Source organism: Ornithodoros turicata, chromosome 4 (genome assembly GCF_037126465.1).
Source record: "Ornithodoros turicata isolate Travis chromosome 4, ASM3712646v1, whole genome shotgun sequence".
Taxonomy (NCBI): domain Eukaryota; kingdom Metazoa; phylum Arthropoda; class Arachnida; order Ixodida; family Argasidae; genus Ornithodoros; species Ornithodoros turicata.
This window is the reverse complement of record NC_088204.1, coordinates 6,726,535-6,753,821: the sequence shown is the minus strand read 5'-3', so window position 1 is coordinate 6,753,821 and position 27,287 is coordinate 6,726,535. Positions and strand designations below refer to the sequence as shown.

The 27,287-nt window shown below is 44.3% G+C and overlaps 1 protein-coding gene across 1 annotated transcript in view; it reads right to left on the bottom strand.

Moving 5' to 3' along the window:
• LOC135390871 (uncharacterized) overlaps window positions 1-27,287 on the bottom strand; it is a 510,967-nt gene that overhangs the window by 168,445 nt on the left and 315,235 nt on the right. Inside the window, exon 9 of the mRNA XM_064620821.1 lies at window positions 8,997-9,080. Within this exon, the coding sequence (XP_064476891.1) occupies window positions 8,997-9,080 (84 nt within the window). The remainder of the gene's footprint in view (window positions 1-8,996; window positions 9,081-27,287) is intronic.

Below are 27,287 nucleotides of genomic sequence, written 5' to 3'. Positions count from 1 at the left end.
AAAGCAAAGACCATCTCCCGACTGAATAACGGAACATCATACACGGGAAGTATTTCAATTACTGCAAGAGCGGACGCACTAGCGAGCGAGAACTCTTTCTGGTGGGTAATGAAAACAATACGAGGAAGAGCAAATAGTATAAATCGTAAATGCAAAGAAGAAAGTGGAACATATACGAGGAAGCTCCCTGTCCATTCAAATAAGGAACAAAAAAAAAAGTGAAACAAGAGGATAAAAGGAGTGAATCGAGCGTTTATTTAAACCTGTTCGGCGCAATGAAGTAATTAAAATGGATATTTAGAAAAGTAATTGAAAGGGAAAATATTACCGAGCTCTGCATTTTCTTTTCCTTCTGCGGCACGTGTGCTCTATGTATTTTGCGCGCAGAGATAAAGACAAGCATCGTTTGTTAGTTGGTTGCTTGGTAAAAAAAGAAGAAGAAAAATATGGAGATGTTGGGCCCATATATTGGGCGGCATTGGTCCACATCGTTTGTCTTTCAGTTCGCACAGGTTATATTGCGCATTAGATTTATAGATTGGATTTAAATGAATTAGATTTTTGTTGCGGATACACTTTGCTGTTCACGGACACCGTGAAAACGTAAACATACGACTTCGTCGCCCCTTTGAAAGGGCCACTTAACCAAGAAAACAGCAGCTGAATATTGGTGCGCTTCCAGGTTCATCTACGGGGGGCGTACATGCGGGCCAATTTTGCCCCCTTCGAAGTGTCTTAGAGATATAGTCCGTAAGAATAGTTCTGACAGTTCCTGTCGTCGGAACGGGCTGTAGACGGCGCACCGGCAGGATTTCCAGAAATTTGTTTAAAATTCCGCGTTAGCGCTGCGAAGGAGCTGTGGCCATGAGCGGCATACAGACGGGGACAGATGGAGAGAGGACAGCAGGACTTTTCTAAAATGGTCTTTATTTTCGAAGCGTGATGTGGGCAAGCTTACGCTTGTCCCATCCTACAGTTGGCAATACGAGGACAGCAGGAAGGAGTGGGGCCAGGGGGGTTAGTATGCGTCCTGGGCCGACTTCAGGGGGATCTTTAAAGACTTCGGAAAACCCAGACAAAAACCTCAGACAGCATAGCCGGTGTCGCGATTCGAACCGGTGTCACCTCCCAGTCCCGGGGTGGCAAGCGTTCGTGTATTAGTGTATATACGGTGTCTCAGCAGCCTCAACCGCCCATTAAAACCACCAGTGTTCCGCACGTGCATTACCGACCGTCTACGAGACCGGTATATCTAGTCAAGAAAGAAGCTGCAGGAGCCAGCATACCAATACCACCGACACAATACCTCCTACACGCTGGACGTATAATCCCACGCACGTCATTGAGCCTACTTCAATCACGTCACGACCATAGCATAACATACCACGACAACGAATCCATCCTATCTAATAAGAACTATCCCGATCACGTGATCATAATCCATCCCGCGCATGATTATTCGAACACAACACTCTCGCCAGTAGCGTACTTTATGCTGTCAGCTGCTTCCCTCCAAACGGACGCAACACCTTGTCCTCTTCCTCGACATATGAGGCGCTTTTCATTTGAGGAGCGTATTTATTGGAAGCGCTACACGGTCACAGAATGCTTCATTTTATGAAGGCGCAAGGAATATCTATCAGGCATGAGACATCCTGTCTAACTTAACGGGCCAATACGATGCCGGGCATCAATAGATACCCAAGCAGCACAGCATCTTGGCCCAATATTGGGCTAATATTGGCAATACTGGTCCAATCTCGGTCCAATATTGGGCCGACATTGCCAATATTGGTCCAATATTAGACCAAGATGTTGTGCTGCTTGGGTACTTTCAGTTTTTGCATATCCGATACTTTACCCGCTACGGCGTTGGTCTCATGGCGCATGCGCGTCGCTATCTGAGCTTCACTAGCGTACCGCCGCTACGGAGCTCCTCGAGGAATAGCGTACCGTGTTATCGGAGACGTCACGCGGGTTGCGGTGTTCCGCCAGGGGAGGAAGAAGAAGACTAGGTTAACTACGCGAGAAGCAAGATGGCAGTGTGGATTCCCGTAGCATTTTTATGCTGTTGTAGGCCATTGCGAATAAGCCTTTCGTGAATGCAACGAAATGGATCGCAATAACAGAACTCTTCAACAGCGTAACATCGAAATGGATCTTCCGGGTACGTCACCCGACGTTAATTAACCGTACCGTCTCCTTTCATGGTCTGCTAAAACGTCGACAGCGTCAGTCTCGCGTATCGTGATACCGTTTCGGAATTATTCTACCGTGTACCGTACCGGGACGTTGCAAACCGGTTTACTAAACCTCGGTAATAATAATTTCGCTGAGCGCACGCGGAATGGTGCGTATTGAAACTGGTTCTGCCGATTTGTTAAAACCTTAGATGAATCTGAGGAAGGCGTTAGAAAATACAGTTCGTAGGGTGAGGTGGGGCAAGATGAGACACGGGGCAGGACGCGACATTTTTTGCTCGACGCCGCGAGTCTCACAGACGCGTTGCTCCATGCGCTTGAAACTTCACTCATAGGTGGCTCTTCTTGTCCGCTTTATTGCACGTGAGAATTGTACGGATTGGTGTATGCGTTGAAGAGAGGGAGAGAGAAAAAAAATCAGTTACTCAGCCACGAGTGTGGAGACCTGCCAAAGAGGCGCGATTTTCTGTAGTGATTTTTCTTATTGTCTGTACAGCAGCGTTCCGCAGGCTTATTCTGCCAATGTAAGTTCACATCCTATGTTTTATTCATTCATCTAGAGATATGCAATATATGGGCACTCTTGGTTATCCGGTGTTGAATAGAAAAATTAATGCGTCCTATGATATGCACGGGGCAAGACGCGACAATTTAATATAATTTAAACTTAATGCAATGTAAATGTGATATAAGAGACGGATAAGTCAACTATTCGTTGGCTTCGTCAGCTTCTTCCCCAGAGATTTCAATTACGTATGGACAATACGTATGTTGAAAGGGAAGCTACTTTCCAACTGCTAAACGCTCAAATTAAACGAATGGGCGCAGTAGTGTCATACTTCATGGTTTGGTAACGACCCTGGTTCCAATGCTGTTGGTTCAGGTTGGGTTTAATAATGTTCTTCGAATAATAATGCGCTCCCTTAAATGATTACAAAGCCATTCACCAATGCAGTCCATAAACTCTACGCGAAGGTTATTAAGACTTCATCTCTTTGAGAATGGAACTGCACAATTGAAGGGCGACAGTTGAACTGCGATTTGCTTGAAAGAGGGACGAATTTGTCAAGAGCGAAATGGCGAGAAAATGTCACGTATATATGAACTCTATAGATGGACCCTTTCGAAAGAACAGATTCCATAAGTCATAAATGCCTTCGAGTGAGAACTGTTGGCGGAAAGAGTAAGAAAAAAAGAAAAAGCGAGTGGACACATCTGGAACGCATTAAGACTCGCCTGTTTGCAGTGAGCGTTATTACTGTTTGAACCCGTTTCGACGAAGTGAAGATTTGAACCCTATTCTGGATCAGGTCCAGATGTTACGTGAAATACGGCCACCAGAGGGAACGGTTCTTGCTGTACATTAAAAAAAAGCATTGGTTCTTTTTTCTTCCTTTTCTATATTTTTTTTTTCTTTTTTTTTCTTTGCTATTGGTCAAACGTTCCGCAAAGGAAGGAAAAGAAATTGGAAAGGGATAGAACGCCAGCGCTATATGAAAAGAAGCACAGTTGCCCTTTACCTCAAGCACGTCAACAACGTTATTAGTGAACTCAATGAGTATTCTTCAAATGGTCGAGGATACCACTAATACTGTCCCATATCCTGTACCGCTGCATATAAGACAAGCATATTATGATCTGAAGGCACGGGGCAGTCTGTGAAGCAGATCGAGGATAAGGACAACGGAACACAACTGCCAACTCTCAACTAACAGGATTTATTTGCGCCGCACAGTTAAATAGACATGTAGAAGCAATTCAAGTGGCCTTTTGATTCCCTAGTTTTTCTTTCCTTCCTTTTCTTTTTGATTCCCCTTTTTGTTTTTTGTTTCTCCTTCCTTTTCTTTTTCGTTTTCCCCTTCCCCCCGTTTTTCTTTTTTTTTTCGGAATAGCAAGCCGGCTCTTTGCCTGGCTAACCTTTCCTTTCTGTTTTTCTTAATAAACATACCCCCCCCCCCCTCAAGTGGCGTAGGTTGGAGGCGCAAGACTCCATCATGCTTTTCTTTTTCTTTTCTTTTTTTTTTCGTGTTAGCGCCTCGAAGCGACTGTGGCTATGAGCGGCGTACAGATGTCGACAGATGGAGAGAGGACAGCAGGAAGGAGTGGGGGGACAGGGGGTTACTATGCGTCCTGGGCCGACTTCAGGGAGAACTGCGCCGACATTCGTCCGGAAAGTCTTCGGAAAACCCAGGGAAAACCTCAGACAGGACAGCCGGCGGTAGGATTCGAACCCACCACCTCCCAGTCTCCCTCATCCTGGCCTGCTCATCCTCGTTTCCACGCAAGTATTGATGCTGCTCACTCAGGCGAGCTCCACCGCAGAAAGCGAGTGCCACGGTCGCAGTACAACAAGAGACAGTGACCCACGAAAGAGCTAGAAATATAGTTTAGCGTGGAATTAGCTGCGCACGTAACCTCGAAGGAGGTAGGACTAATATTGGTAGTCCCGGGGAATGAGTACAGTCAAACTCCTCTATAGCGAACACCTTTTTAACGAAAATACCACTACAGCAAATTTTTTTGCGGTCCCGATGGAGCCCTACAGGTCCAATAATTGACATCCTTTTTAACGAAAATACCTTTACTGCAATTTTTTTTTTTTTTTTTTTTTTTGCTGTCTCGTGAGTTTCGTTGTAAAGGAGTTTGACTGTATTGGGAATGCAGCAGAAAGTACACAATTTGAAATGTATTCAAAATATAAAGTCCAAGTACTCGAGAAATGCACTTGAGGTAGTACTTGAGAACTCGGTACTTCAAGTACTCCCAATCACTGCCAGAGACTAAACCTACTGAAACAGGCCCACCTGACGAAGCCACTTACGCCTACAGGTCCAATCATACATTCCCATACACGCCCGCGCCCTCAACAACGTGATAAGGCAAAAGGCCCTCGTAACTAACGGCCCCTTCCATCGTCGACTGATATCAGCCGGAGCGTAAAAGGCAGGCCTTTTGTACCTTACAGTCTACTGGCACCACAATGGAGACTCTATAGAGGGGACGCTCTTGCATGGTCCTCAAATGAGACATCTTCATTCTATTGTGAGCGAATCTAACGAACTCCTTTTTAATAGTACGCGAGCAGTGGAGCGTGTTACCAGATGAAACCACACGTACTCGATAATAGGACATGCAAGAAGGTAACAATACAGGTCGTGGTCCCTAGGGGACTGCTATAGATATCTTGGCGAAGAAATAGACAGTTGTATAGTACCAGGCAGTTTTGTCAATGCAATGATGTTTGTTTTTTCCTTTAGTTTTTCGTGATAAGAGGTTACGATTTTTTTTTAAAATCATGCAAGTTGTGCTCCTTGTATACAGCCAATCACTGCCTGCTTTCAACGAAGCTCTTATATACACTGCATGTCTGATTCTTAGGTATATCGAAATACGTATAAACCTGCATATATATCGCTGATCAGGGACGCGCTCGCTCGATATACTGCGGTACAAGAAAAGTTGCACGCACAACTTTGTGTTGTTAGTCTTCTCGCAATCTCTCGAAAACTCTGCAAAGCATCTTCGAGCCAATCAAAATATTGTGCGAGTATCGAAAATGTACTGCGCAAAACACGCACCTCCACGTTTCCCCGCGGCCTACTTAAGCCTTTCAACGTCTGAACACACTCCCGCTGCGATGGCAAGTGCAGGGTCGGTATGTTTTATCGACCAACTACATCTCTACGTGTAAGGCAAGATACACACGAAAGAAGCTGTACGTATCTATAGCGCTGTCACTCTCAGGTTGCTTTTGAGTGGATGGGTTACACACTGAGCAGCTATAGAATATGTATATTCAAAAGGGGGTTTCGCGCGTATCCTTCAAAAGGAGCAGATGCAAAAAAACAGAACACGATGATAGCTAGGACAGAAAGCTGATGGGAGACGCGAAGAGAGAAAAAAAAAAGAACTGCAGACATCTCGTCTATGTATAACGCAGGGAGCAGAGGAAAAGAAGTCAGTAAATGCGAGGGAACGCATAGGAAAAGCAAAGTCTGTCCCGCTGTATTTCTTTACTTCTCCTCTGTTTCCGTCTTATTTGTAAAGACTAACTTTCATCGTGAAGATTTTTTTGTTTGCAAAGCTCCTTGACATTAAGCCCAAAGGACCTGGCAAAAAAAAAAGGTCAGAGAAAGAAAGAACATACAAGCGAGAAGGAGACTTTGTTACTCCTCTTTTCCTCAGAGGATGCCAAAGCGACTTTATGGCAGACAGTCGAATTTTATTTCCTCTCCATTTCGATTTAACGGCGAGACGAAGAGCAGAGGGCCTCGACAACGAGATGGGAAAGATGATACTGCTACTTTCTTTGACGGGAGGGATTCGGGATTTAGCCAACTGGATAGAGCTAATAGTGAGTTTTAGTACATCGTGCGCTATTGCCTTTGCGTACGTAAGGAATAGCGTCGTGGTTCCGCGCACTGCGCGAAGCTCAACGCTATCCCTTACGTACGTAAACGCGACCAGCGTTGGATACACTAATACTCTCTAATATGCGTCAAACACCACGGTATATCGATATGCAGCCGCAGAGAGCAGGTCACGGGGACGCTCGGTTATCGGTTCGGTGGAGGTAGAAATTTAGGATCCAGAGAGTGAAGCTGCGTCTCATCCCAATAGGCCTGAGCAGATCTCGAGGTAACAAGCACATTGCACAGTCTTTGGCTCCTTCCTCGAGTTCTAAAAACACCCAGATCGGTCAACGCCTTGTGATTGTGTGACCGTGTGTGTGATTTTTCAGTTTTAGTTTTGTGTTCTTCCTTTCCTTTTCTTTTCTTCTTTCTCTTCCCGTTTCCTTTTCTTCTTTTCCTCTTCTTTTCTGTTCCCTTTTCTCCTTTACTTCTTTTCTTTCATTCTTTTCCTTTTCTTTTCTTCCCCTTTTGCTCTTTTTCTCATTTTCTTTTCTTCCCCATTTTCCTTTTTTTTTTAGTAGCAAGCCGACCTCCGTCTGGCTGACCTTTCCTTTCTTTTTGCTAAATAAAAATATCCCCCCCACACACACACAGATCGGTCGCGCAGATGAAGAAAAACGTGACCAAAAATGTATCTATATTGCTTTAGCGCTATCACTACAGAAAACTACACACAAGAGAAAGTAATATGAAGTCAGTCCCGTAGCTTGCATAAGCAGGAAAACGTGCCTAGTCCGCTTGCACACTAGAAGGACGTTCTGGAAAAGCTCTCGACGTGTATATTTGCCATGTGCGGTAGTCATGCACTTCAATCACTACCATTTTTTTTCATGCAAAACCATTAACCTGCCTATTAAAATGCACCATGCAAAGTGATTCATTCAACAGATGTATAAATCCGCGATCGTGCGCAACCGTGGCAATGGCCGGAAGGGGCCGACCAGCCGCTCACGTCATTTTGACGTCACTACGGTACGTCCCGCTGGTTGGTTCAGAGAAACGTCGTCTGCTATTTTTCACTCGGAACGACGCCGTAAGCCACAGCGGTGGAAGAAGTGTTCCTTTTCGCTTTTTTCTTTGATTTATTAGATACAGTAAACGAACATTGGACCACAGACACCGTTCAAGACATGGTTCAAGTTCAGGCCGCGAGATTATGGAGGCCACCCTCATTGAGAAGTCCCCGAATAACGTTAGCCAAAAATCATCAACCTGTCCCCGCTCGAGCACGAGCTCGCTTTTGTCAACAGAGAGAGGGCGCAGACAAGCTGGTTCATGATGACAAGGATGCAACCCGAGACAGGGAAAAAACAACAACAGACAACAATTTTCTCGCTTTTGTCTCGCGAGACATTGCGGAACAGGTGGACTGAAGAAAACCGGTCAGCGCTGACCTCGATAGAAGGGCGGTCGCCCCTTTGAACAGTAATGACATCACCGATGACGTTTTTTTCCTCCTCCTCCTCGTTTGATCCTGTGGAGCGAGTCGAGCGGGAACGCGGGAACATCGCGGAGATGTTCGAGTGTGTTTTTACACACGAGTGAGTGTTTTTTTTTTGTTTTTTTTTCCCGAGATCGCGTCGGCATTCGCATGTCCGCACAAAACTATTATCGCATGTGCGCTCAGCGCTGGGAGTAAGGAGGAGAAACGCGCCAGTTTACAACCGCTATCGATGGGAAGTGAGATAAAAAAAAACAAAGCACGTCAGTTTTACAGCGTCAGCATCCGCAACTTTATCGTGAATGTACTCGCGCCTTACCGCACGCACAAGCTTCTCATCGTCGGAGATTTCAACGTGGACGTCTCACTAGCCAAGAACAGCACTTCCCTAAGTGATATGTCCGAACAACTGGACCTTACGCTGTGCACCGACATCCGCCAACCCACAACTGGACATGGCTCATGCATAGACTTGGTGTTCCGGAACAGCCCCCTCGTTCAGGACACCACTCACCTCGCCAACCATTTTGGCGACCAAAAATCAATACTCATCACGCTTAAATAAATTTGTCTACACATTTACATCCGGGCTCATTTCACTACACGCGCAGCTGAGGCTGAATTTCGCGTTACACGAGTCGTAACCGTAATGTATTTTTTTTTGTGTGTGTGTGTTAATCATCAAACCAAGTTGCCTGCTTTCACAACGCTTTCATAACTGATCTTTTTTTTTTTATATGGCTCTCTCTGCTCCTTTAAAGGACTACAAGTGAGGCATCGTTCAAAGTAATGGAATATGTGAGAAGGCTATTAGAAAGAAAAGGCTGCATGACCCTGGGAACTGGTTGCGAAAGACTTGCGCGCTGTGCGCTTGTTGAAAATGCTACGAACCAACATTGGTTGCCAGCGTTGTGAGGATTTAATCCCAGTCGGGACACTCACCACAATGCTCGCCTCACATCTTCGAGCTTCGTCTGCACACTGGCACGTATCTATGCAATGTACCATGGCTCCGCTGTATAGCCACTGTAATGCAATAATATCCAATATTAAGACCTTAAGATTGCAGTCAACTAGTTACAGTTAATAGGCAAAATTACACTCTAAGAAAAAAAGGAGTAAAATGATGAGTAATTGCAGCTTCTACTCCCCTAGACTGCAATTACTCCCCATTTTAGTCCCCTAACCCGACAGTTAGTCCCGACATTTCCTCCCCAGGACTGCAAATTGTCACTGAACTTCGCGAATGGTCTCCTGAATGCAACAATCTACGTAAATATGTGCCCTTGGTCAATTTGATGGCATAAGGCTGTATAACTCAGCCAACGTAGCAATTTTCCAGCCACACAGAGTAAGAAACAGTTAGCGCATCTTTCTTCGCAAACTGTGCGTTATGAATGGCGCAAGATTTTATATAACTCGATATATCACGGTTGACGGTTTGCTTCAAAGTATTTTCATGCATGCGCACGAATTATGTACCTGGGACTCTTACAACAGCGCATGAAATGCAGTCTCCACTCTGTGACATTCATTTACTCCCGTGCATTTACTCCCGAAAGAGACTATTTTTTGTGGCAATGCATTTAGTCCCCAAAAGGAGTAAAAGTACTCTTTTTTTTTTTTAGAGTGTACAAGTAGTTTCTTAGAGTGTACAAGTAGTAGTAGAGTGTAGTCAGTACGAATACAAGTGCGCGTGCTTTATGCTGTAGGTTTTTGGAGTGGTACAAATTCTGTGGACTGCAGGGCACTTTCTGCTTGTACCAGCCTGTGATATGTAAGGCACCGAACATGAATACGCTGAATTTAAACGGCATTTTCCGGAAAATCTCGCGAGGTGTACTTGCAATAGCGCCCTGCTATGCATTTAAATATGCCCTTCGATTTGCGCCTTGGCAATTAGCAGTGTGAATAAGCACGCGCTCACGTAAGCAAAGACACAACGTCTTCGTACTGTGGTTGTGGTGCTGCGCAACAAAACCATCGCAGTTGCAGTTACTCGTATCCTATACCTGAGTGGAGGGGAACTGCTCAAAAACCACTCAGCACAAAATAACTGCGGTACAAAGTGTTCTCTTCCAAAAATCAATACGAGACGATCGAGTTTGTCCTCAAACTTTGACAACGACCAACGTTCCGTTTGTTCTTGTATTATGCATCAGCGGTTTTTTCTTGTCTTATATCTTACTTTACTTCGGCGCTATTCGAAAGAACCATACCGGTATGCTTGTCTCTTAGACATCGTAAAATACCGGGACACGATGAAAGAAGTAAGACGCTTATATATTCAAACTCAAAGTCAAGAAGTAAGACGAAAAAGTCAAACTTGCTTCTAAGTTCTTCCATATCTCAGACAGCTAGGCTCGCTGCCTTTATCTCACGGTTAGCGCTGGTGGAAGAAATAAACGGCGCACATTATGCAGCTGTTGTGAAAGAGTACCGTGAAAAGAGGTACGGCGTACATGCGAACTTAATGAGAGAGTGAAAGGAATGACCGTGGGAGGTGTAATGCACCCATGGGGGTCGTAGAATGGCGACAGTCTCTCACCGAGGCTCACAGGATAAAGATTCCGCCGCGAAGAAAGTGACTGCAAGAAACGGAGTGGCTAGAGTTGAACTAACCCTTGGGGGACGATTAGAAACGTATAGTTCTCACCGGCTCCGAGGAACGGAAAGAGTGTTGAGAGTGAAACGGAAACGGGGATTTCTTATCGGGGGTACAGCATATTTCCTGGGATAGGCAAAAAAAAAAATGTAACGCTACTTCCGGTCACTTTTTTTTTTAAATTGTAGTTCATAGGGATCGATAAAAAGAGTGAACAACGACGACAGCACTTGATTTTGGTTGTTATCCATGCGGCGTTATATCGTAAGAAGCGAAAAGAAATCTGATGTGTGTCAAGTCAGCGTGGCTCCTGCATGTGTTGTTGTAACAAAATGAATGAACACATGAAGCAATGCAAACAGCTCCGTAAAGTTACAACCACTAAGAAGACATTAAAGACATTCCCACAACCAGTGTAGTGAAGCATGCTTCTACGGCTGCGGTTAAGATGTGCTTGAAAAAACTGCGCTTACTAATAGATTACATTACACCATATACCGTACCAATGCGTGCACATTAATAATCCGTAGATTTTATTCCATTCAACAGAGAAGACACTGTTATACTTTGCATTACGTGCTGATTGTCAAGCATGTTATGCACAATTCGTAAATAAGTGAAAAAAAAAAAGCGACGGCTTTTACATCTAACTGTGCCCAGTCGTAATCATTTAAATAAGGTTGTCTTTCACATCTAACCACAGTAACTAAAAAAAAGCTCGAATTCAGTCTGGCATCAGCGTACAGATGCAGGGCAGTTTTTGTGCACTCCTCATACAAGTTTGAAAGGACACTTATTCATTTTATACTCTTGCTACTTTCACCAGTAACACCTCGGCCAACCGTCGCTCTTTACTTCTTTCAATGCAATTACTGCCCAGACTGGATCCCCTTCGACTTTCCTTTCTAATAATAGGGATAAATGCGGGAAAACATCTGCCATTCGTTCTCTCTTGACGAGCCGACAGATTGCGGTCGACCGTATATTCGAAAAAGGGCTCTCACAAGGCTGCTGAAGCCTGTTTTGAATAATAGCTCCATTTATGCGGATATCCCACCCCAAAATTACGCGCTCACCGTCACTTCTCCTGTTCTGCACACACGAACACACATTTCGACGCGATAGAAAATGGAGTTCTTCTACATTCAACGAAGAATACAGATAGGCAAGGTAAAAAGTTCGTAGCAACAACGAGAACTTTATTTTATAATGGTAACAACGTCTGATACATCCACTCAAAGCTAGATACTGGACTACATGTAAAGAGGTAGATAGAGAAGATACAAATTTGTTTGCCGCCCATATTTCAATGTATATATGTTTTTGGTAAATGATGAAAGCATCGAGATCGGGCGTCTACGTACACCTTACAGACACCCGAAAATGAGCTTAGACACAAAATCTATTCGTTAGTCTCTTCTCAAATTTTGTAATGTACTCATCAAACAGCTATCATTTAAAAAAATGTAAGTAAAGCACATCACGAGAAAGCTGCTCAGAAACATGGTAATCGAAAGACACGTCTGAGGAATTCGTGAGAAAATCGGAACATAAAAGTGAACGGAACCAGACGGGCGGGGTTAGATTCTAGTTGAAGAGAAAAAGTAATTTAGGTTGATGTATCGCAGAGCATATCATTAAGGTGCCTTGGCTCCTCCTTCGAGAAGAACTTAATAAATCAGCTCGGAATAATCACCGCGAACGTGCCGTAAAAATGTAATTTTAAACATTCTTTAAAAAAAAAACGCAAATGAGTCATAAATTACGCTTACCAGATAATCAAACAAACGATTGGGAAAAAATGAAGAAGGAACGTGCTCACAGTGTTATAGTGCTTCTATCAGCGCTTGAGTTCAAAATAAACGCTAGGATGAGTACATCATAGACGATTCGAATACAAGGTTCCTGTACAAAAGAAAGTTGGCTTCTACTTTTTTTAAAGAAGATACAATGTGCTAGAAACTTTCTTTACTTAGGGGAAGGAACTAACTGACTAATAATCTTGGCTGGCAAAGATGTCGGCACCAAACTACATCGCATTAGATGAACCCTCAAAAGAAGCACAGCCGCTGACTGCCTTTCAAAAAAAGAAAAAAAAAGACCTTTCATGGCTTACAGCCACACAGTTCCTCTAACAGGACGCAACTCTCTTGATTCGTAATGAATGGTATTAGAAAAATCAAGGGGAAAGAAAGGAGGATGCAGTTGGAGCCACACGGAGCCATTATCTCTAAAAAGGAGGGTCCACTTCGAACGGATAGCTAACGAGACCCCTTGAAAGACAGTTTTCTTTCCTTCTTTTCTTGAAGTATTTTTTTCTTTCCTGAGTCTGATTTGCTTTCGGTTCGAAGTGACTTTTATCGTCCCATCTAACGCTCTTCTTTGAAGGCGGCTTCTCCACGCAACAGCCGCAGCACCAGGGAGTTCTTTCTAAACGAGTGGTGGTCCGTGTAATACTGTCGAGACTGATATGTCCTTAAGGCTAAAGTATAACTGCGCAATGATGCAAAAACGTCTGAGAATCAAAGGATTGAGTGACGTCATATCCAAAGAAAGGTTCAAAGTCTCCCGTAACACTTTGAGCTAAATACAAGTGCAAAAATATGGATCTCGTTCGGATTTAAAGTTTACGGCTTCTCAAACGGTTACAGCACTTGAGCAGCTGCTTGCCATGAGTTTGATGAGAAAGGTACGCCTGAAGTTCCTAGCTTAAAAGGCATATGAAGATACGGTCGAGTGTTGGAGTTTCGCAAGGATTCGAAAAAAAATTAGGTGAGCATCATACCGAACATGAGGTACCTCCACGGTGATGTATACAACATTGGCATTCATTTTGCGCGAGTCATTAATTCGTAAATGATGACAACAGCAAACCGAAACCGAAATTCGAAGAGCAGAAAACAGAGCTCCATACAACGCCGATTCGTCCAGAGGAGGATTCCGTGACGTCACCCAGCATTGTCGTCTGCTTCCAAGTGTGCATTCTTTCTCCAATGCCGGATGCCAAATGATGTCAGCAGTATGTTGCTTTCAGCGCCCTCTCGCATCACAGAGGCGAAGCGCTCGTTTCAGTAACATCTGCGCAGTTTTGGATAGAGATATTTCGTACACATATTCCTGGCATCCCAGAGATAACGGATATAGGCCACAACCTTTGGGGAGATTTTGTTGCGGAGTCCCACTTTAAACACTTCATAAACACTTCTGGCAGCACGGCAGCAGGATGCATTTGCGACCGTCGATAGAAGACGTTACGGCTAACAGCAGCCTCTCTCCCATTCGATCGAGAAAACTTGAGACGAAGCGAGACAAACAGTCGACGAGAAGTACGCGAGATCAGCTGAGACAGGCCCAGGAAACATTAGGGGCCAAAAGGCTTTCCTTGTCCGGGTAGCCAACCAGAAAGGTTTAGTCGGTTAGACAAAGGTTTACTCTGTCAGTGGGTTCAGTATTGTACGTATTTTTCTATTTGTCGAACAAAGGCGGCACAAGAGAAGCAGAAAGAGTAAACACGCCGAGACTGGGAGGTGACACGGGTTCGAATCCTGTCACCGACTGTGCTGTCTGAGGTTTTCCCTGGGTTTTCCGAAGACTTTCCAGACGAATGTCGGCACAGTTCCCCCTGAAGTCGGCCCAGGACGCATACTAACTCCCCTGTCCCCCACTCCTTCCTGCTGTCCTCTCTCCATCTGTCCACGTCTGTACTCTACTCCGCTCATAGCCAAAGTTGCTTCGCGGCGCTAACACAGAATAAAAAAAAAGAGACACTCATCGATGATAGTTTAATTTGTTACACATAACTGAATACTAATAGGACGGACACTGGGAGGTGACCCGGGTTCGAATCCGTGCGCGGGCTGTGCTGTCTGGGTGTTTTCCTCAGGCGTTTTAAGACAAATGTTGGCACAGTTCTCTGTGAAGTCGGCCCACAGACGCGCGGTCCCCCCCCCCCCCCCCCCTGCGACAGCCGCGACGTTGCCCGCCTAAGCGTGGCTGACTAAGGCAAGCAGCTTCACTTCCACCTCCGCCACCACCACTACCAGCACCACCACCAGCACTGATACAGAACTTTTCCGGTAGTTTTCTTGTATACTGTAAATCTAAAGAACTAGATCCCAAACGTTCGAGCCTGGAAAATGGTTTATCGTCCAAAATTGATAACGATGATTTCCCAGTCTTAGGCATAGTAATGTCGCGGTATAAGTAGTGGGTAAAAGCAATGCCCACACAGTCCCGATGTCATGCGTTCCAACTAGATTGTACAGTGACATTTTGAACCGCCGCTACGTGATGCATTTTTTCCTTGAAATGGCGATGCCCTGCTATCATTAAGCTCATTGTTCGCCGTCATTTCTCCAATTCAATTTCTCCAAATTTTTTAATATCTATTTATCAACTCTCTATCTCTATATCTATCTGTATAATAGAAAAGGAAGAAAACCTCGTCTGCCCCAGGACAACGACGAACATCTTTTGAAAGGAAGAAGAAGAAGAAGAGCACTCCTGAACATAGCTGGTTATTACCTCAGCCGATAAAGAAACGGGGTTACTTCGAAGGACGGTCAGAACATGATTGCCATCCAGGAGTTGTTCAACGTGCGACCTCACAAACACACGATAATTGCTTTTCGATCCGTTATCGATCAACCCCTTATCGTTAAAGGCATTCGGTATCTCATCTGACAGCGTGGTCTATCATCACCGGTCTAATGATAACGTAAGGTTCCAGGAACGTCTTTTCTCGGCAAACTATCCGCACACCGACGTCGATACTGGTAATATATCGAAAGACAAATCACGAAAAAAAAAAAAAAGTCAGTATATTTTGGCATTCTGCCAAACGCGTTTAAATGCGGTATAGCCTAATAATCCTGCCGTTCAGGTAGTGTTCAACGATGATTGGAACCAATGGTGATTGAACGTACGTGCAGCGCCACCTATCGTATAACGTGTCAACCTGTCAGGGAACAATGCTGTTTGACAAGTCCCTACGTTACACGGAGGACCATCGTCCGATTCTCTTCTTCCCCTTTCCTTCTTTTCTCGTCTTCTTTCCTTCTCATTCGACGACTGTTACAGACGGACCTACACAGCTATCGGCGTCGGTATAGGCGCTATAAAGCTATCGCTTTCAAACAGTTTACAAGTGCTGATTAATCAAATAACTAACTCCATGTCATTTACAGACTGGCAGGTATTGTCTGTCAGATCGACTTCTCCACGAGGCGCTTCCGGTAAATTCAGCGCGCCACAAAGTTAGCCCCCCATGACAGAGATGCGCGTAACATCCGCCACAACCAACATAATGAGCTTTATCTTCACCCCCAGCGTTTTACGCGTGGCTTCCGGATGAAACCTGTCAAAACTCCACCACACTGATCAGCAGACCCGCGTGGGATGAATTCATGGCCAGAAGCGACGCACCGCGAAGCATCGAAAGCCGTTACGCGGATGCTTATTTACCTTTCCTTTATGGGGGATTTCTAGCGAAAATGTAGGCTCATTTTATATGCCCGCAGGCCGATGCCCATTAGCGAGGGGCCCTGTCATCAACGCGTATCTCTCATGCGATGCCTTGTTACGAAATGCGTTGTTAGGGAAGTACTACCTGAAGGGCCGAAAAGTGCCAAAAAATAAAAGGGCATTATGAACCGCTACGTAGCAGTTCGTTACATCGAGTGCCTTAGGGATAACGTCAATAGATACTGATAAAGAGAGCGTTAGTTGGTTGTCGGCGGAAGAATATAGTCCTCATTACTGTTCGGTTCCGTTCGAGCTGTGCACGATGGTATCTAAAGCGACATCGCGGTAGTAAATTACATATTTTCTTTTTCACTTAGCACACGACATCCAGCAAGCGGCGTCCACGAAACGCACAATGGCACACGTCACATAAGTAAGCTCAACACCGGAAAGTAAGAGCACAAGGACAAATTCTGACTGGATTGCTTCGAATTGGAGACCTTATCGGACATGTCCCTATGTTACCTGGGAAGATCCTCCCGTAAAGAAAGCCTCATTGTAAATGTTAGAAAATATGTTTTTGATCAACTCACTTTTTCAAACGTCTCCGTACACAGTAATATTTTTACAGCATCTGGGGGCGTAAATATCTTGTCCTGTGGCAAAAACACTTTTGTGATGTCAGTTTCGCACCATACGGGAAGCTGCTTTGTGTGGCTCGTCATGAGGTTCTTCCCTTAAAATTTACTTTCCGGCTCGCTGGATTTTTTTAGCTTTCCACTTTCCAAACAGCGTACTCTACAAAGACACCATTCGAAGGACATATTCTACAACAGAATTTAAAAAAAGAAACACCATTTCAGAATGGTTATTTCATTTAAAACACTCTTTCAAATGGGTGTTATGCAAAAGATTTTGCACAACTCTTATAAGTAAATACTGCGTATTGCTTGGGTTCCCTCTTCCTACTGCCTGCGGGATACCACTTGCCCTCGGAGCTCGATTGATAACTAAGCTTTCTTTTTTTTTTTTTAGTAAGGAATAGCAAGCCGTATTTTTTCTGGCTGACTTTTCCTCTCTAATAAATAGGTTGTCCCCCTCTTCCTAAAGAATATGCCACATTTCACAAATACACTTAAGTGGTATAGTTCTGAAACTTTCATGAAGGTCCACGTATATAGATGCAACATCGAGCGAACCAACCACAAAACGCACAACCGTCTCTTCTCATCGAAACGCAACAAAGTCGTATCTTTCCTCTATTACCTCTAATCCTTACTCCCCTTCCTGCTTTCTATGATCCAATTTCCTCCCCACACCTTAAAGAAGACCAACGATACGTAGTAAAGACCCCAAAACCAGAAAGTAGCCAATTTCACAGCTGGCAGATTTCTCGGGGTCTTCCCAGTCAGGAAAACGACACATTCCGGTTTTCCCCTTTGACCCCACCCGAGTAATATTGGGCGAGTGGGGGAAAGGAATGAGAGCCTTAACAGGTTGATACGGAGCGAAGGAGGAGAGGGTAATTTATTAAGGAGAGGGAAGACCTCGTGCCCTCTCGTAAATGAACCAAGAGACATCTGGTTCGCTCAAAAGGGAAGATTTACGTCTCAGCACTCGTCTTGTTGCTGTTGTTGAGGCTTGAGACGACTTCGTCCTGCGTTCATTATTTAAGAGAAGGCCTGGTACCGCACTCTAAGGGGAAAGCGGGAGTAATTTTCGTCCTTTTGCGAACAAGATGCGTTGTCAAAACTGTTAGTCCCTTTCGTGACTAAAGGCGCGCAAATCTGTGCGAAGCTTAGGGAGTAAATTTCAGGATCAGGGGACTAAAATGAGAGTAATCGCAATTTGGGGAAGTAGAAGCAGGTGACGCACGGGTGCGCAAACCCTCAAGCACGATGCACTTTATTTCGAGTCGCCTGTGTGCCTTCTCTCATGAGTGATTGTGTAATAGTCTTCGGCATGTGATGTGACTTGTGATGTGACTCGGCATGTGGCGTGGCTGTGTGTGATGTTCGTGCTATTAAAAGGTGGAAAGGGAAAAAGCGACGCGGTCGAGTGGGTAACAGCATCTGCCCGTTGGTGTTAGCCAACGTCGTGCTAACGAGTAAAAGGTGGTGGGTTCAGTTCCTCCCATCGGCTGCGCTGTCTCAGGTTTTCCCTGGGTATTGTGGCAGACTTCGCAGACGAATTATCAGCAAAGGTCCCCTTCAAGTCGACTCAAGACGCATACTAACCCCTCCGTCCCTCTTTGTTTCTTGCTGTCCTCTCTCCATCTCTCCACGTCTGCACACTGGTCATAGCCACAGTTGCTTCGCGGCGCTACCACGCCGAAATTAAAAACAAACAAACAAAAACAGAAAACAGAGCGGAAGTAAAGTTAGAATTCAACATGCCTCACAAACCTTAACTGATTATGCCTTAACATGCCTGAACTGATTGCCTCGCAGGAAATCTCAAATTATAAGGAGAATTCGAACGGAACCCCAGAGGCTTCCCTTCCCTCCCTTTAGTTTTGCCTTCTTCCTTTTTCTTTCCTTTCCTTCTTCTTTTCCTTGTCATTTCCTTTTCTTTCTTCGTTTTCTTTTTTCTTTTGGAATAGCGAGCCGACCTACGTCTGGCTGACTTTTCCTGTCTTTTTCTTTCTTAATAAACGTATCCCCCTCCCTTCTTTTTTTATCAGCATTAAACATATCCTCCATCCCCCCAGAGGAACTTCGTAACAACTCTGAATGGGCCTTATGTTTCGCTGCATGCCTGTAGGCGTTAATGAATTATAGCCCCGGTAGAACTAAACGAGGTTCATTACATCTCTCAACATAGTGGTCCTTTGAAACACCCGCCCGCAAAAGTTCGGCAGGAAAAGTCAAGAAATATTGTTAGGATTTCTGTTTCTCCTGAACGTTCAACCTCACATATCCACAGAGAATCGCGTACCTGGCTCATTTCACTGTATAGAACGACTCCATGGTATTTCAGCGACGAGGTATTTATTATCTATAACAACTCGCAAGCAAAACGTTTCCTTCCTCGACGAAACATCCCACTACATTATTATTACTTATTTGTTCCTCGACTGCCTAGGAGGATTAAAACTTTTCACGTTCATTAGTTTCAAGTTGCGGCATGTGCTGACGAGGCAAGTTTCCCGATAGCAGTACTCACGTTAGCTAGTAATAAGTAGTATAGCAGGGAGGCATTTATAATGAATAACTAGCGTAGGTTAAAGCTTTAACTTAAAATCTGAAAAGTTGCGATAGTATTTGCGTGAAAATGAAGCACCGTCACATGCGTGCATATCCTTCTACGACGAGAGCGTTTAAACAAATAAAACTCGGTTCTGGATATCTGACGTGCGGCGATAGAGTGTTTTCAGGCGTATACCAACAGGGAGATATGCGAGGTCCCGCTTCACCCCAAGCGGCGCCAAACAAATATGAAATGTAATTATTTGCATCGATGTCAACCTGCATTCCAAGTTTTACGTCGAACGAGGTAGTAGACGCATTGTAAATCGCCTCCGTTAGTGAGGCAGCGCGAGAGTTCACGATGTCACGTGGTCATGACCACCAATGGTAATGGCGCCGTAGCTCTCGGCCCTCTGACGTCAGAGCTTTACGTGGTCTGACGTCTCGCTCAATGCTTTATATATGGCCAAGTAGGACAAGCTGAAGAACGTTTTTTTTTCCTCAGTATTGTGTCGTGCAGTATTGGACAAACAAAAAAATATTCTGTGGCGATTTAGCGGTAAATGAGAGAGAAATGCGTTAGCATTAAGCGCCTTTTCCGGTCCATACTTGGCTCCCGGTCCAAATCCAGCTTGCGGTTGTCTACTTCCCGTCTATACTTGACTTCCGGCAACCACTTCCGGTCCAAATCGACTTCCGGTTCTCCACTTTCGGTCTAACCTGACTTCCGGTTGACCACCTGCGGTCTATACGACACCTTCTATTACTATATGTAAGTCCTTTAACCTTTAATCACCCTCAACTGCTTTCAATTACCCTGTAATTATCCTTCAACTACCGAAGGTAACCGGAGGGTACCTGAGGTAATCTTGAATTTCATTTAATCCCCCTTAATCGACGTTAATTAACTTTGATCACATTTAATTAGCTCTGGTAACCTGCAATTAGCGTCCGTAATCTTTAATTTCATTTCATCTTTCTCTTAATTACGTATATCTTACATTGATCACCTTTAAACTCAACTTTCTCATTCTCTCTCACTCAACATCTCATCTCTCTCAACAACCTCTAATTAGTTTCAATTACTCCAACCTCTTACTGTAAATGACTACTTCAATTTAAAATTATTTACCTTCATTTACATTTACCCTCTGATATCCCATTTACATGTCCACTTATACCTCTGCCTCAGTGAGACTTCACCATCTCACACACGGACACACACACATATACACATACATACAGCTCTTTCCATTTTGACAGTCCTACTGTTAATGCATTAAAAGTTGACGGAATACACCGGGGTGTCGCGTTTCTCCATTCATTGGAGCGACATCCCTAGCAGCAAACAGGAGCACACACACATACTGAGAATGCACCACTCACTATGAAATACATGAATAGAATGAAATATGAATACGATGAAATACATACTATGAATAAAATAGCCCGTCACCCGTTTCTTATTTGATTTCTTCTTGATATCTAGCAGGATGCCGCTCTGATGAAGAAATACGCCAGTGCAGTGCTTCGTAAACTTTTGCCCAAAGCTCTTGTCCAAGGCATTCGCCACGCACTGAGCCAGTCGTAATCACACGCACCGCGCACACGATAAAGTCCACGACACGCTATCGTTCATATCACAGCAGAGAAGCGGCGGTAAATTTGTTTTCCCCGCTTGCAAACAAGCAATCACGCAACCCCTCTCGAAGCACAACACCATACTCATTACTGGCTAGGATTAATTTCCTTCACGTGACTCTCAGAATGCACAGTAATTTTCTACGTAGCGGTATATACGTGCCCGTGAGACTGAATCTATTATAGAGGCGCCTCCAAACTGTCCATTACAGTGCACGCACATGGGTCTTATATGGCAGCACGGGCGCCACATTGCGATTGTAATAACATCCTGCGTCCACTGAACGGACATCCAGGGGTTCGGCTGCACATGCAGATTAGGAAATCTGCATAGAGGCGCCGCAGTATGGTATACACGAATGAATCACTGTGATATGAATAAATGAATCCCTGCGATATGCACGAATGAATCACTGTGATATGAACAAATGAATCAGTGTGATATACACGAATGAATCACTGTTATATGAATAAGTGAATCACCGTGATATGCACGAATGAATCACTGTGATATACACGAATGAATCACTGTGATATGAATAAGTGAATCACCGTGATATGCACGAATGAATCCCTGCGATATGCACGAATGAATCACTGTGATATGGACAAATGAACCACTGTGATATGAATAAATGAATCACTGTGATATGAATAAGTGAATCACTGTGATATGAATAAATGAATCACTGTGATATGCACGAACGAATCACTGTGATATGAATAAATGAATCGAATCCTTCCCGCCAGTAAGGCGTTCAGAATGGAGCCCTCTAATTAAGAGAAATCGCTGGGTTGATCATGACACTCAAATTCTAAAACACGCCAACGTATAGAGATGTTGTGTTAACGGGGTGAAGTATCGAAGGATCAGAGATCCCGTGTTCGCGTTCAACCGTCGTTACTTTACACATTTGTATACGTATATGCAGGGCTCGTTTACACATTTGTGCACGTATTGCAGGGCTCCAGGAAAGATTGCGTGGGTAACGTTAACGACATTTTCGCGTACCACGTACAGAAACGCTTAATGTCAGCTTATTCAAGTCGCCAATGTGCCCTACGCGACGTCTTCTTCGCAAGCTTGGAACTTCACCTGGCAGATTCACCTAACTGTGGCACGTGTGGGAGTGTTGAAGACACTAAACACATCTTATTCTGTCCACCGTATCAGCAGCACAGACTATCTCTACTAGCTTCTTTAGCTCGGCTGGATGGCAGAGCCTTCGACGTTGTTAAGGTTCTGGGCCCTTGGATGCCCGACCATCAGCTCCACGCCATGCAAGCATTTGTGCGATTCTGCGCAGACTACAAGTTGGTGGACATTGTGTGACTGACAGCGTGTGTGGACAATGAGTGTGGACAGTGTGTGTGGACAGTGTGTGTGAGTGACTGACCGAGTGTCTTCGTCACTCATTGTTCTTATTGCAGTTAGTCATTTTTGTTTTGCTAAGTGATCTGAACTCTGGAGTAGCCGGCTCTCGTAATGAGCGCCTATTTCTCAACTTTTTTCCTTTTTTATCAACCCGTAGGCCATATATTTCGCTCCTCTCTCATTCGCTCTCTTTCCCATTTCTTCTCGTCTCATTTCTTCCTTGAATTCACAACCTCTCGTGGGTCAGTTTGAAATGCATCAGAAAAACCCACACAGTCCATCCCTTTCTTTTTTCTTCACTTCACTTGATCTCAATTTTCAGATACCAGCCGCTCATCTTCCCTCTCAAAAGAGCTCGTACGGCCACAAAGGAAATGCGGTACATATGATTTCCCGAAAGCCCAGTGCATTTGCAACACGTACCAGTGATCTGAGCGCATTTGAAATCTCAAAGAATGCAACCCACGAGAATTTTATATGTATCCGGTTGACATGTTCGACAATGGAAGCAGGATTCTTGCCAAATCACGCAACGTGGTGACGACACCACCGAAGAAGTTGTGCTTTGTATCAGTCCGCACACTGGAGGAATCATCCTGCCGAATGTCCGAAAGTGTAGAGCGTTGAATCTTCATTCCCAGACAAAGAACTCCATCTGTCTTGAGCTCTTCAATATGTTTTCATTGCCTTTGTCGAGAGACAGTCACAAAAGAAATGTGTACCCCAAAACCACAGAAAGATAAACTAGAATTCTCACTGGAGGCTGGATTTCCATTGCGAGGACTCGACGATATAAAATGTGGCAACTTTCGCAATGCTGACGTAAAATAGGAAGCATACTGCACAAGGTTTTCTCTGCTGGATAGTTTATTTCTATATATCTCTCTCTCTCTCTCTCGCTCTCTCTTGCAGTTTTCGCAACTGGAATGAAGCGCATGGCTTACAGCACGTCACAGCGTGAAGCTCTTCCAATGTGAGCCAACGCTACGGCTGCGTTCGCACGGGTCAACTTTCTCGACCAACTCGAACCACCAACGGCAATCGAACACTCTTAAAAATGAACTTCACCACATAGCACGCTCCTAGCCAACCACCATCCCGAATGACAACTTTCTCGCCCCTGATTTGATGAAAACGAGAGGCGGAGCCTATTTTGTGCCGTACATAATTGACACAAAAATAGGCTCCGCCTCCCGTTTTCAACAAGTCGGGGGCGAGAACGTTGTCATTCGGGATGATAGTTGGCTAGGAGCGTGCTGCGTGGTGAAGTTCATTTTTAAGAGTGAAGGGTGTGGGTTCGAATCCAACCGATGGTGTTGGTTGGTTGGTAAAAAATAAAAATATGGAGATGTTGGCACAACTGATGGTGTCTTTTCTTCAACTACCGTTATCTGAGCCTAAGTCAGTTTATTTCGCCAAAAAATGTTTATGTGGAGTTTATTTTTTAAAAAATAAAAAAATATTTCTCAGCTACGCATGCAGGATATGAACACATGCCATGAAGCACGGCACGAACGAAACCATCGAAATCACATCACGCCATCGGGAGTTACGTCGCAATGCTCCTCTCGTTGATTGGCTAAAAACAGCACCAAGTCTCTATAGTTTTCAGTCGGCAGCCGATTCGGAGCAACTCGAATTGGTTGTGGTAAGTGGTGTCGGCCGACTCGGACCAAGTGCAAACTCTCTCATACTCTCAGTGTCGTACGTATAAACAACGCCAAACATTCGAAGTTTATAACTATGCCGCTATACAGCTACAGGGTGTACCAGAAAACGTGTCATTGAGATTTATTAAAAAAACTACGCCACATAGAATCATTTCTTCCGATACGATAGCTCCTCAATATTCCTGTCACTTACCATTAATTTGAGTAAATTCAGCACGCTCTTCACATTGGTGGGATAAAAAAGTGAACTTGACTTGGCAAATTTTAGAGTTCACTTAGCAAAATTTTACATAATTAAACTTAGGTTACATGATGTACATCAGGAGGTGGCAAAAACCTAGTAAGAACAAATGCGGTTGACCGCATGGTTCTATGTGGCGTAGTTTTTTTTTTTAATTAAAATTCAATGACACGTTTTCTAGGACACCCTGTATATGCTACACTACTAGCCTTAAAAGTATCACCGAGTGAAGAGTGCATAACATGCTCAATTCTCTTACGCTTTCGAGCACTCGGGTTCGCCGTTCCACGAGAAAAAGGCGGGAAGATTTCATAAACGCAAACGAGAACGGAGACAGCCATTTCCTCTTACGGGTTACGACTCCCACAGGGCCTCATTGAAAAAGTTAAACAATCCGAGACGACCCTCTCCCCTGTAAAGAAAAGAGGCGAAATTAGCAACGCCTGATGAGCACCCTAATTTGGCCCTAATTAGACGGACAGATATTCTCGTAAGGACGCATCTCGTTTCCTGCTTTTAGAAGAAGGCTATACCATCAGAAGAAGCAATCATTACTTTCTTCGTTTCATTGCGCGCTTTCTTACAGCTCGCGGTAGTGGCTATTCCAACTGATTTCCTTTTTTTTTCTTTCCTTTCTTTTTTTCTTTTTTCTTTCCTTTTTTTTTTCAGTGACAGAACGAGCATATTTGCGGCAGAATATGGGAAGGGCAACGTACTACTCTAAAGGTCAAACTGTCTATAAACTTCGCTAATCTTTGTTCAGACATAGATCTTAAAGGAGCTGTGAACTGTACCAAGCGAGCCCGCCGACTGTGTCGGCTCCAAACGGCGGTTTCAACGTGTTGTCTGTGACACGTTTTGTATAGGTGAATTTGCTAGGTGCGTATCTTGAGCACATAGCATGCTCCGAGCCAAACATCTTCCCCAATGACAACGTTCTCGCCCATGATTTGTTGATAACGAGAGGCGAAGCCTATTATGTATCTATTATGTGCGGCTACAAAATGGGCTACGCCTCCGTTTTCAACAAATCAGAGATGAGAACGTTGTCATTCAGGATGATGGTTGGCTACACTGTTAAAACAGAACTTCACCGCATAGCACGCTCTTTGCCAATCATCATTCCGAATGATATCATTCTGTGCCTTGATTTGCTGAAAATGGGAGGAGGCGCCTATCTGGGACAGATTATCTTGTCCCAGATAGGCGCCTCCCCCCTGTTTTGAACAAACCATGACACTGAATGATATCATTCGGTATGGTGGTTGGCTAGGAGCGTGCTATGTGGTGAAGCTCTGTTTTAACAGTGTAGGAGCGTGTTATGTAGTGAAGCTCATCTTGAAGAGGGTAAAGCAGAACGTTATGTGTACCTCCGCATTGGCGTTTGATTGGGTGCTACAATTCTTCAGATGACGTAACGATGGATATAGGTATCTGGACGGCGGTGCGTGTACTCGCCCGAATACCAATGAGAGTGCGTTTTTGTATTAACGCTGCACTATAGTTATGAAGGAGAAGAATTGAACAATAGATTGTAAATAGAATTACGAAGCGTAGAAGAACAATATTACATATTAAACCCGTAACTAAATACATGCAGATAGGAGTTCTTACCTCCTTTAATATTATTACTAAGGGTAAGAGAATTAGTCGTCTTCCTACGAGCCGACCGAAGATGTCAACACTGTGTGCGTGGTTATCTCCCTAATGAACAGCTGTCATAGTCTTGTAGCATCCTATCGGCTCTTCGGTCAACTATTCTTGTCGCGCGCCAAAACTAACTCATGTTTATGTACTCGGGCGTAATGCCGGTCTTGCGGTTTAGGGATTCTTGCACCAACAACTTAAAGCTTAATCTGAGAATAACCTTTCTGGTGCGCTGGTGAGGAGGTCCACGTGCACCATAATGACCATTCATGTATGTTTTATCCTGCACACTAAGGGTAGTCTACACCTACTGGATACTTAACTTCGACATTTTAAAGTTCAAAGTTGATAGTCCAAATCGAAACAACGAGATAAGTCCGTAATAAATCTAGTAAAAAAATCGAATTTCACACGTCGAGCTCACTGCAAACCGCCATTTAAGTTCATAATCAGCGTACGAATGAATATCATATTTTAGAATTGACCATTACTCTGTCAAAGACTTCATATCACAGATCTTATTATTGCAAAGTCTAGAGTCGTTCGTCTTTTTCACGAACTAGACTGGCTTTTCGGAGTTATTTTCTAGTTATCTATTGGAGCTTGACTCTCCAATGTCCCTTTCCAGTCAACCTAGTTCGCACGCGTCAGTCCAACTGTTCACCCTCAACGATTACCCCCTCAGAAGATAGCAGGCAACCGTCCCTCCACGAGCCCCTCTGTTTCCAGCACATGTCGGTTTGCTGGTCCCCCAATCACCGAAGCGCCCCCTTCGCGGTCTCGAGGGACATTTTGGCCCTCTGGCGCAGTGTTGCTCCACCACCGTTTATCCGCTGGCACTGTTAGAAGCCGGCGTTAAACAGGCTTAAGCTCGGCCGTAATCCTATGGTGACTCAAAGCACCGTATGCCCCCCCTCACACACACACACACTAAGGAGATGACCTCATCCTCCCTCATTCAGCCTGTGTGCATTTTCCTGCAGCAGCTCCCATTACTAGAACGTCTGAACGTTTCGCAATAGGTTAAAACCTGCAATGGAAAAACGCTGGGGATTTACTGAAATCTCATCCCCTCTGGACAGCGTTATAGGTCGATCTACGATCTATCGAACGGATTTTTGTTCTGAAAACGGCTTTGGTATCTGGTGACCGAAGAGATCAGATGTTCTCATTGGAACAACTTCGTAGCTTTTATAATTAAAAAGTTAATTATTGAAAGTTAATTAAGACATTGCCTTAGGAGTCTGCTAATGCCCTCCTAGTGAGTGCCCTTCAGCCAGACTTGTACAAAATACTGCGCAAAAGTATTTAAAATAATATACTAAATACTCTACGGAAAAAGTATTTAAAATAGAGTACAAATTACTCAAAACTGAAAGTAATTTGAGTAGAGTACTAAATAC